Source organism: Perca fluviatilis, chromosome 18 (genome assembly GCF_010015445.1).
Source record: "Perca fluviatilis chromosome 18, GENO_Pfluv_1.0, whole genome shotgun sequence".
Taxonomy (NCBI): Eukaryota; Metazoa; Chordata; class Actinopteri; order Perciformes; family Percidae; genus Perca; species Perca fluviatilis.
This window is the reverse complement of record NC_053129.1, coordinates 10,144,098-10,156,192: the sequence shown is the minus strand read 5'-3', so window position 1 is coordinate 10,156,192 and position 12,095 is coordinate 10,144,098. Positions and strand designations below refer to the sequence as shown.

At 40.6% G+C, this 12,095-nt stretch overlaps 1 protein-coding gene and 1 long non-coding RNA gene across 3 annotated transcripts in view; one reads left to right on the top strand and one right to left on the bottom strand.

Annotated features, from left to right (window-relative positions):
- Positions 1–8,118, top strand: part of cnstb (consortin, connexin sorting protein b) — a 25,904-nt gene extending 17,786 nt beyond the window's left edge. For both annotated transcript variants that reach the window (XM_039782754.1, XM_039782755.1), the window contains exons 6-11: positions 418–529; positions 1,283–1,304; positions 1,400–1,469; positions 2,665–2,951; positions 7,049–7,193; positions 7,295–8,118. In XM_039782754.1, coding sequence (XP_039638688.1) covers positions 418–529; positions 1,283–1,304; positions 1,400–1,469; positions 2,665–2,951; positions 7,049–7,193; positions 7,295–7,503 — 845 coding nt within the window. In that variant the 3' untranslated portion in view covers positions 7,504–8,118. The remainder of the gene's footprint in view (positions 1–417; positions 530–1,282; positions 1,305–1,399; positions 1,470–2,664; positions 2,952–7,048; positions 7,194–7,294) is intronic.
- LOC120547246 lies at positions 7,447–12,095 on the bottom strand. Its single transcript, XR_005637040.1, has 5 exons — positions 11,979–12,095; positions 10,936–11,199; positions 10,307–10,369; positions 10,130–10,199; positions 7,447–7,534 (listed from the first exon to the last, which is right to left on the bottom strand). It is a non-coding gene; the product is annotated as an uncharacterized LOC120547246 (long non-coding RNA).

Sequence of the window (12,095 nt, the reverse complement as noted above, 5' to 3'; positions counted from 1 at the left end):
GGAGTGAGTTTTGCTGGGATGTTTGGAGTGGAGATCAGTGATTGGTGGCTGAGGGGGTTCAAGGGACTGTATATTAGTTTTGGTACCCCTTCAATGGACTTTTACCTTTACTTTGCTAACTTACATGTTCCTATGTTATCTAACATGTTACCTAAACATACCCAATATAAGCTATGGTTTTTAGAGCAAGAGGCAGAGGATGTTCATTGGCTTTGTACTCTCCGGGTTTTGCAAGACTCGTAATTGATGCTGAAAACTTGATGTAATAAAACCTTTATGATCAAGTACAGTGTCAAGCGAATTTCCTCCTCCACGCATCTTCGCTACACAAGATACAACACTGTTCAATATTGAGAGAAAAAAAAAATGGATATGTGCATTTATTTTGTGCGCAACTGTACTCCACGTGTTCCCCAGAGAGCCAGTGGAAAGAGAAGAAGAACGACGAAAGCAGTTTGCCCGCTGAGACGGACGGCATCAGTCAGAAACACATCGAGACCCTGAGCCAGATCTGCAGGACACACCTCAGGTATTCCACAAGGCCTCAACACAACGTGCATCAGATGAAATGTAGGCACTCCGAAGCGGACCGAAACCTGAATTCATAAACAGACTTTTTATTGTTTGTCTTGTTCTGAGCCTCAATACTACACACTACAGCATTTCTTTGTCGTTAAAGATGCATGTAGGAACGTTTCCCACATCTCAGTACAAGCACAAACTTCCCCTATATAAAAAGCTCTGCTTCTTAATCACATTCCTCTCAGGCCATTTCCTCCCATTACTTTCACCGCTGTCGGACGGAAACCTTTTAGCGGCCATTTTGCTTTACTGTAATTGACACAACGCTGCTCACACAGTGACACACTATTGGTCTCCCACGTGGTCACGCTGAGTCCGACACATTGATAATGCATGAAGATGCGCTGATGATATGGACTCACATGGGAATTATTTGGGGAAATCAATATTTCTGAAAGGGCATAAAGGATTTCCATAAGACCGATGAATACCACAAGTCTGCATGCCAGACGCTGTTGTCTCCCACCTATCCTGGGACTCTGTGGTATGGTATTGCAGCCCACAGTCATTTGATGCAGGTGGATTTCATTTCGGATAACATAGGCCAACTCCTTCTGGAAAGGCCTGAATAATATTTTGGCTTTTTAAACTATTTAGTAACACCATTAACCTTGTATGACATTTCTGTACCTCTCTTTGTCTTCCTCTGTCTTGGCTTTCCTTTGTCTCTATCCGTGTTCCTCTTTGGGTCATCACTCAGACCATCCGTCAATGTGGAACAGGTAAGACATGTCAGCCTTCCCTCTCTATATATTGATCTCAATTTCAGACTTTTCCCTACATGATAAATCATTGCTAACCATGTTTGATTCAACAGAACACGCAGAATGCAACGCTGACCGACGCTCCGAGCACGAATGAGACACTACAAGCCTGTCCTGACAAAGGTAAACATGTGCTACTGTTCATACAGAACCAAGCTCTGCTTTGAGCTAAATGATAACTGCATGCTAACATGCTCACAATGGCAATGCTACAATACAGATGCTAAACAGGTGTACCATGTTCACTTTCTTACGTTAGCTTGTTAGCATGCTTGCATTAGCACTAAGCAGAACGTTCAGCTGAGGATGGTGTGAATGTCATTAGTAATTAAAATGTTGACATGATGATAGCGCTTGGTGAAAAGATTAGAATTCATCCAGAAATGGACATGAATGTGTACCGAATCTCATGGCAATCCATTTTACAGTTGTGGAGACATTTAAAAAAAAAAAAAAAAAAAAAGAAACCTGCTGGTGGCGCTAGATTAATAGTCAGTAGGATTCATCTTCTGGGGACTATGAATATATGTAGAAAACGTCATGGCAATCACTCCAATAGTAGTTGAGATATTTCAGTCTGGACCAAAGGGTAGGATTGACCGACATTGCGATTTCTAGAGCCACGGCGCTAGCATGGCTAATCCATATCAGAATCAGAACTCTGGTTCAGAAACTGGTCTATTGCCAAGTAGGATAGCAATAAACAAAGTAAGGTAAGATAAAAGCAAGTACTGCAAACAAATCAAAAATATTGAGAAAGAAAGTACAATATATCTGTTTTAAAAAGGGAGCGCTGAACAGTTTCTTAAATTAATGCGCAAAATATTGTGCAACACCTGACATGCTGTGCTCCTCAGCCCTATGAAGTTCCAAACATCAATTCAGTATCAGCCTTTATCCTCTTTATGGACCTATATATATATATATATATATATATATATATATATATACATATACATATACACACACACACACACACACACACACAAATTGGTAACACAAACATTAATCTTATCACCACTTATAAACTTTTCTAACGTATCTACGTTTTGTTGAGCAGGACTATAAAACTGGACTGGAAAATGCACCTCTTTTTTATCATGTCAGTTCCTTATTTAGACAATGGAAAAGACACAAGGCATATAATAAACTGGTAGGTTTTTCAGAATTGCCTATAATGCCTGGTATAATGTACACCATGACCTTCTTATCAACTCGTGGACCTCTGTATCCATGCACTGTTAAATTCACATAAAGTAAGGCTTAAGTTATAATCCATAATCAATAACCAATCTGCTGTGTTTCTCCCACATGCCAGTCAACAAGCCTGAAACAACACAGCGAGATGAGGAACAAGAGCAAAGCATGATCTCGGAGTCAGAGCTTCCCTTAGCACAGACAGGCCCTCAGGAGGAACGGGAGGAGGAGGAGGAGGAGGAAACAGAAGAAGAACAAACGTATGAGGAAGGACAGGAAGTAGAAGAGGAGGAGGAGGAGGAGGAGCCGTGTGAGGAGACGCCGGAGGAGGAGGTGAAGGTGGAGTGGCCAACAGGAGTCCCCCAGGCTTCAGACAAGGAGCTGGCCAAGCTGTCCCACACAGAGGGGGTAGGATTACACGGTTTAAACATACATATACTCTATTTGTCTGCCTTTACATCTGATTATCATAACTAGAGGAGGTGACAAAACAGACATTGATTTGGATATAAGATGAATGTATAAAAGAGAGCTGTGGTGATGAATACAGGAAGGGTTTAACAATCTTTTCCTGCCCTGCTGTATCCTTCTCTTGCTCTTTCTCATCTTTCCTTCCTGGCTTCTTTCCTTTCTCCCCACCATCCATGTATCATCTCCTGCATGTATCTCTCCTTCCTTCCTCCCTCTCTCTAAATCTCTCCTGTTTTTACTGTCTATTATACTTTCTGCTTGCAGAAAGTCACTGCATTTCTAGAAGTTCTATTCTCTGGCTCACAACTCTTTGTCTTTGCTGGGACACTCCCATGAATGAACCCTGTTGTCCCTTTTTTGAGATCATCGCCAACTTTTCTATGTTCAAAAAACCTCCACCCATGCTCACTGGTGTAGCGGGACTCTTGGGATGCTTACCCTGCCAAATGTGCTAGATTGCTGAGCCTGAGCCAAGGCACCATGTGCTGGCTCAAACACTGAGCTGATGATGGGGTCTAGTTCTTCCTAGAGGTGGAGATGAAATCCGAGCTATTCCAAACAAGCAGTGCAGGCTGAAGGCTTGGCATTGATGGGGTCAGGTTCATGGCTCTTATGTAACCCAGGGGAGGATGGACTGGGGTGGGGCATGGGTGGGACTCCTTTACTTTGCAATGAAAATGGTTGAGTCAAATTCCATGAGGGTTGTTGAGTTTGTTTGTTTCGCACTAAGCAAGTTTACTTTTCTCCATTTCAGTCACTTTATTAAAACACAATTTGTGTCACCAGACAACTTATTCAGAAAATAAGGCTACGTTCACACCGCAAGTCTTAATGTTTAATTTGGAGTTTTTTGCTCAGATGCTATTTTTTGTTTGGCTGTTCACATTACCTTTTAAAATGTGGCCTGTATCAGATTCCAGTTTGTTTGTTTTTGCCGGCTCCCTGTAAATGTGGCATGATATTGGATGGATTTGTATCGGCATGGCTCTAGGAATGGTGACCATGGAAACATGATACTTGCATCAACATGGTAGCATAGTCACTGTGAGCATGCTAATGTGACCATTAGGCTTAAATCACTGTTGTGCCAAAGTACAGCTTCACAGTTAGTTTATGTTAAGTGAAAATTAGCAGATGTTAGCATGCTAACACCCTAGACTAAGATGTGTTAGCATTTAGCTCAAAGCCCTGCTGTTAAGTACCGCCTTACAGAGCCGCTATAATAGCTGTAGACTCCTTACACTTTCCATCAAAAGTATTTTCAATTATATTAAATCACAACTCCATTACAAATTCTTGAATAAACCACTGATATAATCATAATTTCTATAGCAAAAAAGAAAGTAAATATTGCTTATTTACTTGTTATGTATTTAAATTACGTAACTTTTATCGCTATCTATCTAATATAGATAACTACTTTTATCACAAATAAAAAATATTCCTGAATGCTGCTGATGAGCCATTTCCAGTGGTAACTTGGAACCTTAAACATCTACTGTATGCTCCATTGCATATTCTCACTTGTTATATCTAATATTTGTTTAATGCTCTTTTGCACTACTCCATCTGCACAAATTGTATAGAGACTCTGTACTACACTCAGTATATTTACTAAGACTACTGTATTGTACTGCTTTATTGCCATACTACTTAGACATTACATTGCACAAACTATTTATTGATTCAATATTAGAACTGTATTTTTGGTAGATTCTTTACTGTATTTTGTGTGTTTATATTTTGCGTATTTAATGTGAAACTTAATGTTGTCTCGCACGTTTACACTTTGTCTTGGCCAGATCGTCGTTGCAAATGAGAATTTGTTATCAATTCCTACCTGGTTAAATAAAGTTTAAATAGAAAAAAAAAATACTGTATCCTAAAGCCAGATCATTTACAAATCTGGAGCTGCCCCTTAGAGACTAAATTTATTTCAATATTTATTTCAATGTTCAAAATAATTTTACCCACAACCATAAAATCTGCCTCGGATGCTCTCACAGTCACCGCTATAGTCTTTGACTTATCAGTTCTCTATGGAGGAGCTCCAGAGTTTACATCTGACAGAGCCGTTTCTGCTCACACTCACAAATATGACTTTGTCCTGACACTTTTCTTAAGCCATGCAGTATTTCCCTTTAAAGTGCTCATATTATGCTTTTTGCCTTTTTCCCTTGTAATGTGTTATATATCTTTTTTGTGCATGTTGTAGGTTTACAAAGTGAGTCCAAACAGCTCTACTGTAGTCCAGCCTTTACTTCCATGATGACCGTGCGTCACTTTGTAACACACGTTATAATGCTCGCCTAGCTGCTAGCGTGGCACGCCCTCATACTCTGCTTCTGACTGGCTAGTAGTCCTTACCTAGCTACTGTGCATGTGCGACTCCCAACAAAAGATGGAACAGCAGTGAGATGCCTCACTCTGTAGCTAAAACAGAGAGCTCAACACATAGGGTGAAAAGAGGAGCTGCAGCAATGTGCAGTACAACAAAAATATGTTTAAAAAAAAAATGTAAACCATGTAAACCTATTCTGGTACAACCTCTAAATACAATTATTAACCTGAAAATGAGCATAATATGAGCACTTTAACATCACAATGTCCTCAGTGGTAACACAGAAAATCCTGATTCGAGATAATGTGCCTCTATACAGACTTGACTGAATGTGACGACTACTGCAATATTGGCCATGCTATTGACCCACTGACCTCAGGAAAAGTAACTGACCTATATATTATGGCAGCAGATGCGCCTGACAGCTCTGTGGTGTGTTTACAGATTAGCATCAGGTCAAAAGGCTTTTCATTAGGGTGGGTTAGAGTTAGGAATTACTCTGATTACTGACCTCTGTTGACCGTACAGCGTAACTGCAGTAAAACATTCTCCAGCACAGAGAAGAAGTTGTGCCTCTGTGTTGTTGCACCTGTGCTTCTGCAGCTCTGTGTTAACTTGCCTCAGCTACAATTCATCTAAAAACGCTGCTGGTCGTCTGTTGACTAATACCACACATACAGAAGGTTTCCCATTATCTGCTGATGGAGCCTGTTCACTCCCTGCCACTGCTTATGTTTGGTGATGGATTTCATGTCACATTCTATTCTTTCTTATAACTATTAGTTATGACATGCGACAAATGTCTTTAGTCTGAACGTTATTTGCTGTGAAACAAAGTCACTCATAAGTGAGTACACCCCTATGTTAAATTCCCATAGAGGTTACTTCTTACTTACTTATGCCCCCTGTATTTTAAGGAAGAACATTTATTTATTTACGATACATTATTCATTCACAAAGAAAATTGGTGTCCTTAAAGATTGGATTTTTCCTCATTTTTTTAATTAAGGCATTAAGATCAATTTTCAAAAGATGATTTTTTTTATTCCTCTTTTTAGTCAACTTAAGCATGGGTGTCCTAATTTTTTCACATGACTGTAGGTCCGTGCACTCAGTTCTCCTATGCATTAAAGAATTATTCCTGACATTGTGGGTGTGCTCACTTTCGGTTCTACATCCCAAAAAAAGTGCTAATCTTGCTATACTGCCTGCTTGTTTACAGTGTGTGTGGCAGTTTGTGTGTGTTGCCCTGTTGGACTTATTTTAAGGTATTAGTTTGGATATCTCAGTGATTACTTTGGTAAGTGCAATGTTATAACCAACACAAAAAAAATCGTGTACCTTTAATATACTATAGATGTCGTATTGCCTGTACAGTCATATGTGTCCTTCATTTATGTCCTGAGATGCTTTGTTGATCTTATGTTTATGTTTTGATGTTGATTTTAATTTGATGTTGATTTTAGAATGGTTTTTTCTGTTACATGTAGCAATGTGCCCAAAACAAATTCCCCCTCAGGGACAGTAAAGTGTATTTTATTCTATACTATACTTAACATACACCATAATGTACTACTGTAGTACAGTACCGGTCCTCCTATCAGGTTCTGGGTAGAGTGACCCCCAAAAAACATATATAAAAAGCATAGGAAAACATTAGTGGTCATTTCTCTTGTTTCTGCATCTCCTTCAGAGTTCCTCCCCAGAGGGTCTGGTCTCCATTCTGAAGAGGAGGAGAGCGTCGCTGGACGGATTGCCTCCCCCAAGCGACATTGTTACTAAACAGAACTCCAAACGCAAAGTCCGCTTCAGTGAGCCAGAGGACGGCGTTGAACAAGGTACAGTTGAACTCGTCTGCTGCGTAAACATTTCTATCAAACACGGGGGAACGTTCCCTGTATCCAAGGCTACATTACATGTGTCCCTGTCTTACTTGTAGATGAGGTAGGTGGAGACTCCTGTCTGATCCTGCTGCTGCTGTGTCTGGTTACCGTGGTGATCAGCATAGGCGGGACCGCCCTCTACTGCACTCTGGTGGACACGTACTCCAACATTTGCACCGACTTCACTCACAACGTCGACTTCTACGTCGTGAGCGTACGGAGGTTCTTTGAAGGGCTCGGACACTGGCTGCCCCTCCGGACTTAAGACGCTTTCAGCTGCAATCTAGACACTCGTTCTGTAACGGGCAGAGTAAAATAGAGAGATCCTGAGCACGACTCCAATCTACAGTTTGGCGTCAACGTGACAGGCACGGGATGCACATGCATTAATCTGATGCTGCCATCCAGTGTTTAAAAGCTTTGATTTCACCTACGGCGACTGGGCTTGTGTCTAAGGCGTTATGAATTGGAGCTATCAGCCTTAGGTTCCTGTATGGAACTGACGGGTGCTCAAAGCAACATCGAAACAGAAAAAAACTGTCACAAGTATGTATGTTGTGGGATCCGAGTTTAAAAACCTCCCGTTTGCTACTGTTTTGTGTGGATGCTTCATCTTAAGCTGAACCGTACAGATACCACACAAGAGGGCTCACAACTCTTTACAATATTTATGTTTAACAGGAGAAGTTTATGTGCGTAGAAGTGTTTCCCTTACATTTGTAGCTGTCGTAGCTGTGTACACTTTTGTCTTTAGTTCCAGAAGCTTTTATATTTTGACTTATACAAGAAGTCTTCGAGTGCTCATATTATGCTTTTTGGCTTTTCCCCTTTCCTTTATTGTGTTATATATCTTGTTTGTGCACGTTATAGGTTTACAAAGTGAAAAAGAAAATGGCTAGTAGTCCTTACCTAGCTACTGCGCATGTGCGACTCCCAACAAAGATGGAACAGAAGTGAGATGCCTCACTCTGTAGCTAAAACAGAGAGCGCAACACACAGGGTGAAAAGAGGAGCTGCAGCAATCTGCAGTACAACAAAAAGATGGTGTTTTTTGAAAATTAAACCATGTAAACCTATTCTGGTACAACCTCTAAATACAATTATGAACCTGAAAATGAGCATAATACGAGCACTTTAAAAATCATTAGGAACGTACGTGTGCGTGTGTGTGTTTTTTAGAACGATTAATGGGCCTAAAAATTATCTTTAAATTCATGTTACCATTATCTTTTCCTTTTAATGCAATTCTGTTAAATTAATACACAAGGCTGTACACCTTTATCAGACACATTATACAGCACGACAAATGTTCATATTATTTTGGAAAACCCCTGATTGCGGATACAGATGAGCCTTTATGATCCTTTCACCAAAAAACATAATGTCATAACTGTGTGTTTACCTCAATACAAGGGGTTACTCTTAACATTCCTCTTATCATCTTAATATGACCAAATCATAGAGAAGAATTGTGCTGTATGCATTACTGGTAAACTGACATCATCGTTATCGGTGTGCAGTACAGTAATTTAACTCAGGGTTGTTAAACTCATTTTAGTTCATGGGCCACATACCCCTAATTTGATCTCAAGCGGACCAGAGATGTTGGCAACCAGCAAGTTGCTTCTGCTACTGTAAGAAAAAAAAATTATGTTACGGACCCCTAATTTGATCTCAAGCGGACCAGAGATGTTGACAACCAGCAAGTTGCTTCTGCTACTGTAAGAAAAAAAAACTTATGTTACGGACCCCGGGTGAGAGGGGTATTAATCCGAGAAAAAACTCTGAATTTCTAAGATTAAAGTGGTAAATGTGGATTTGGAATTAATTCCTTCCCTGCAATTTTTTTACACTTTGCAAAGTCATCCAGTGGGCCTGATCGGACCCTATTGGCGGGCCGGTTCTGGCTCACGGGCCGTAGGTTTGACACCCCTGATTTAACGCCACAAACTCAGGCACTTACCCTGTGTTTATACTTTTGGTGCTCAATGTTTTCACGTACCGCAGTTAGCATGTAACCCTAAAAATTCCCATTCTACACGTGGATTTATCATCATATCTATCTGCAGTACTGCTGCAGTGTACACACAGCTACATCATGGTAGTAAAACCCCAATGCAGAGCGAAGATACTTTTGGATTGTGTGTGACACCAGGCAAAAAAATATATAGTTGGTTTAAAAACAAAAATAAAAGTACATTACTACTGTGAACAACGCTCATTTTTATATCTTTCACGTTTATTTACACCAAGCTCTAAAACAGATGCCTGCTTGTATCTGCATTGGGAGTATGGGGATATCCAGTCTACTGTACATGGGTTATGCTGTCTTTGTATTATTTTGTCAAAAAAGGAGAGAGCTTTATGGACCAACAGTTGTGTTTCCTGTCTGGCACAAGTGACACAACAGAAAATGTAAGCACTAAATTTTATTGAAAGGGACAAAATGACATTTGATCAGCATGTTCCTTTTTTGCTTTGCATTGATGATTTTACTGATTCAAACCCATTTGTATCTCTCTTTCCAAACTCCCAGTGTTTGCATAGTTATAAATTCTTCTGTATTGCCAATGTAGATTTTACATTATGCAATCTACCTTTATGTTTTAATATTTATGTTCAGTTGTGTCCACAAGGTAATTCCAAAAAAAAAAATTGAATTTAGGAATATTTGCCATTGTGTTTAATTTTTTCAAAGCTTGCCCTACTTTGAACGGTTGCTTGATGGGTAGACGTTTTCTTCCCTTTAAATAAAAAATGAGTCCTGTTTAATAATCATCAAACATTTAGTTTTTTTGACTGTAACTGACTGTTCATTCGGCCACAAATGCCCCAAGTGTAACGCCTCAACCTCGCCACCGGATGTCAACGTACACCATGGAATCACCAACCGTTTTTGATGTACGGCAGCAGCCGCTGCAGCGCGGCACGCCGTCCTCCCCTCCCGTTTCTGAAGGGAACCTGGGAGACAAACACCGGCTGTTTTTAAGGCTCTTCAGCTTTTGATGGAAAGATAAATCATGGTACAAATTACAACACATTAACACGGCTTCGTGGTGAACTCTTACCACCGGGACGGTGTCCTCCGATTCGGCTCAGAGAGCTTAAACTTCCACTGGGACAGCTGGGCCCTGTAGCGTGACGGGTACAGCACAGAATAGGATTCAATCCATTAACAACTAGTCTTTAATAAACCTAAAGGAAGAGGCTGTTTGTGTCCCCGGTGTTTGTAAAATCAGCATACTGGCTTTTACTTGGAAAAAAAAATCTAATGTACATGTGATACATTAGATCAGACTGTAGCTGTACTAACAGTAGTGGGGCCCATGCTCACAGGTGCTGCCAATCAGGCGCCTGATTGGTAACCCCAGGTGCTGCCAATCAGGCGCCTGATTGGTAACCCAGGTGCTGCCAATCAGGCGCCTGATTGGCAGCACCTGGGGGCACCAAAGCTCAAAACAAGTGTCCATAGCAACAGCAAAGTAACCTGTTTGGCAATGGCGGAGAAGATTTGGCAAATTTTTCATGGGCGCAACCCACATACTCAGCGCTGCTGCTCATCCCACAAATGCATGTTCCTTACAACTGGGCCACCATTTGTAAGGGAACTAAACAGGCTTTCCAACAGTTCCAAGATTTATTGCCAACAAGCATTGTTACCACAGAGAAATAATCTACCAAACACAAATTTCCTTACCTTACTTATTGGGCTAAGGTTATATACAAAACAAGAATCACCTAAATATATACACATGTATAGCCTAATATAGAGACAGATTCAACAAGAAAAGCGTGCGCGTGGATCAGACTCCGCGTTGTGTTTTGAAGCGGTGTGAGAGTCCCGTACAGGAAACGGGAAACCGGAACACAACGGGACGTCACAGAAATGGGCAGTTTTCGGTGACACTCCCACTGCCGTGCAACGCTGCGGAGAATCCGGTCCTGGATCTGAGAAGGGGGACTAAAGAGGAGAGGAGACATCAGTACAGTAAGAAAGGTAAGTAAGTCCAGTTTAATTAGTATGCATGGGACGCTCTTTCTATTCATGCAATATATTCACCAAAGCCAATTCTTTTTAAAATGGTGTTTGAGTTTTATATTTGGTCTGTTGATGAATTTCATGTACTTTTTTTTTTTATGTTTACAGGAAAAAAACTTATAAGATGAGGAGCCTATGATCAAAATGATGAAGTTACTGTTTAATGCTGGACACTTCTTTTCATTTTTTGGTATATTTTGCTTCCATGTCTTTTCCTCTTGAAATAAACATTTAGATGGTATTTGTTTTAGGCTGCATCTGTAGATTTCTTCTAAATTAATCTACATATTTAAACCTAACATTTAAGGAGGGAAGACCCTAACCCTAACTGGGGAAGTTCTGTGCTGATATGTTTCAGTTACTTTGGTTTATCCTGTTCACCTGCAGTGCCTTGTCAAATGTATGCACATTTTATTTAGTTAGTTAACGCCTAATTTGCATATTAATGTGGCGATTGGGAAGACGTTATTTGACAGATTTTAACGTAGCTGTTCACCTGGAGTGTCTCCATTAAGTACAGTAGGCTACATTAGCCTGTAGGGCCATGATGATGCCTCAGCTAAACCTTATAGCTAACTTATTACATAAGCTAGTAGCTCGTGCATGTTAGCGAGACACAAGTTAACTATTTGTTTTGTCTTTCGGGTAATTAGCTGTAAACTCGAGGCACTGTCTTAGTCTTTCTGTTCGTCACCACTCACCTCCACACAAGCCAAGAAAAGCGTTCTGAGGTAGGAGCTGGAAGGGACTGCTGTCTGCCCTGCCTGCCTGTAGTGATGGGTCGTTCGCGAATGAGTCGGCTGTAAGAGCCAGTGTTG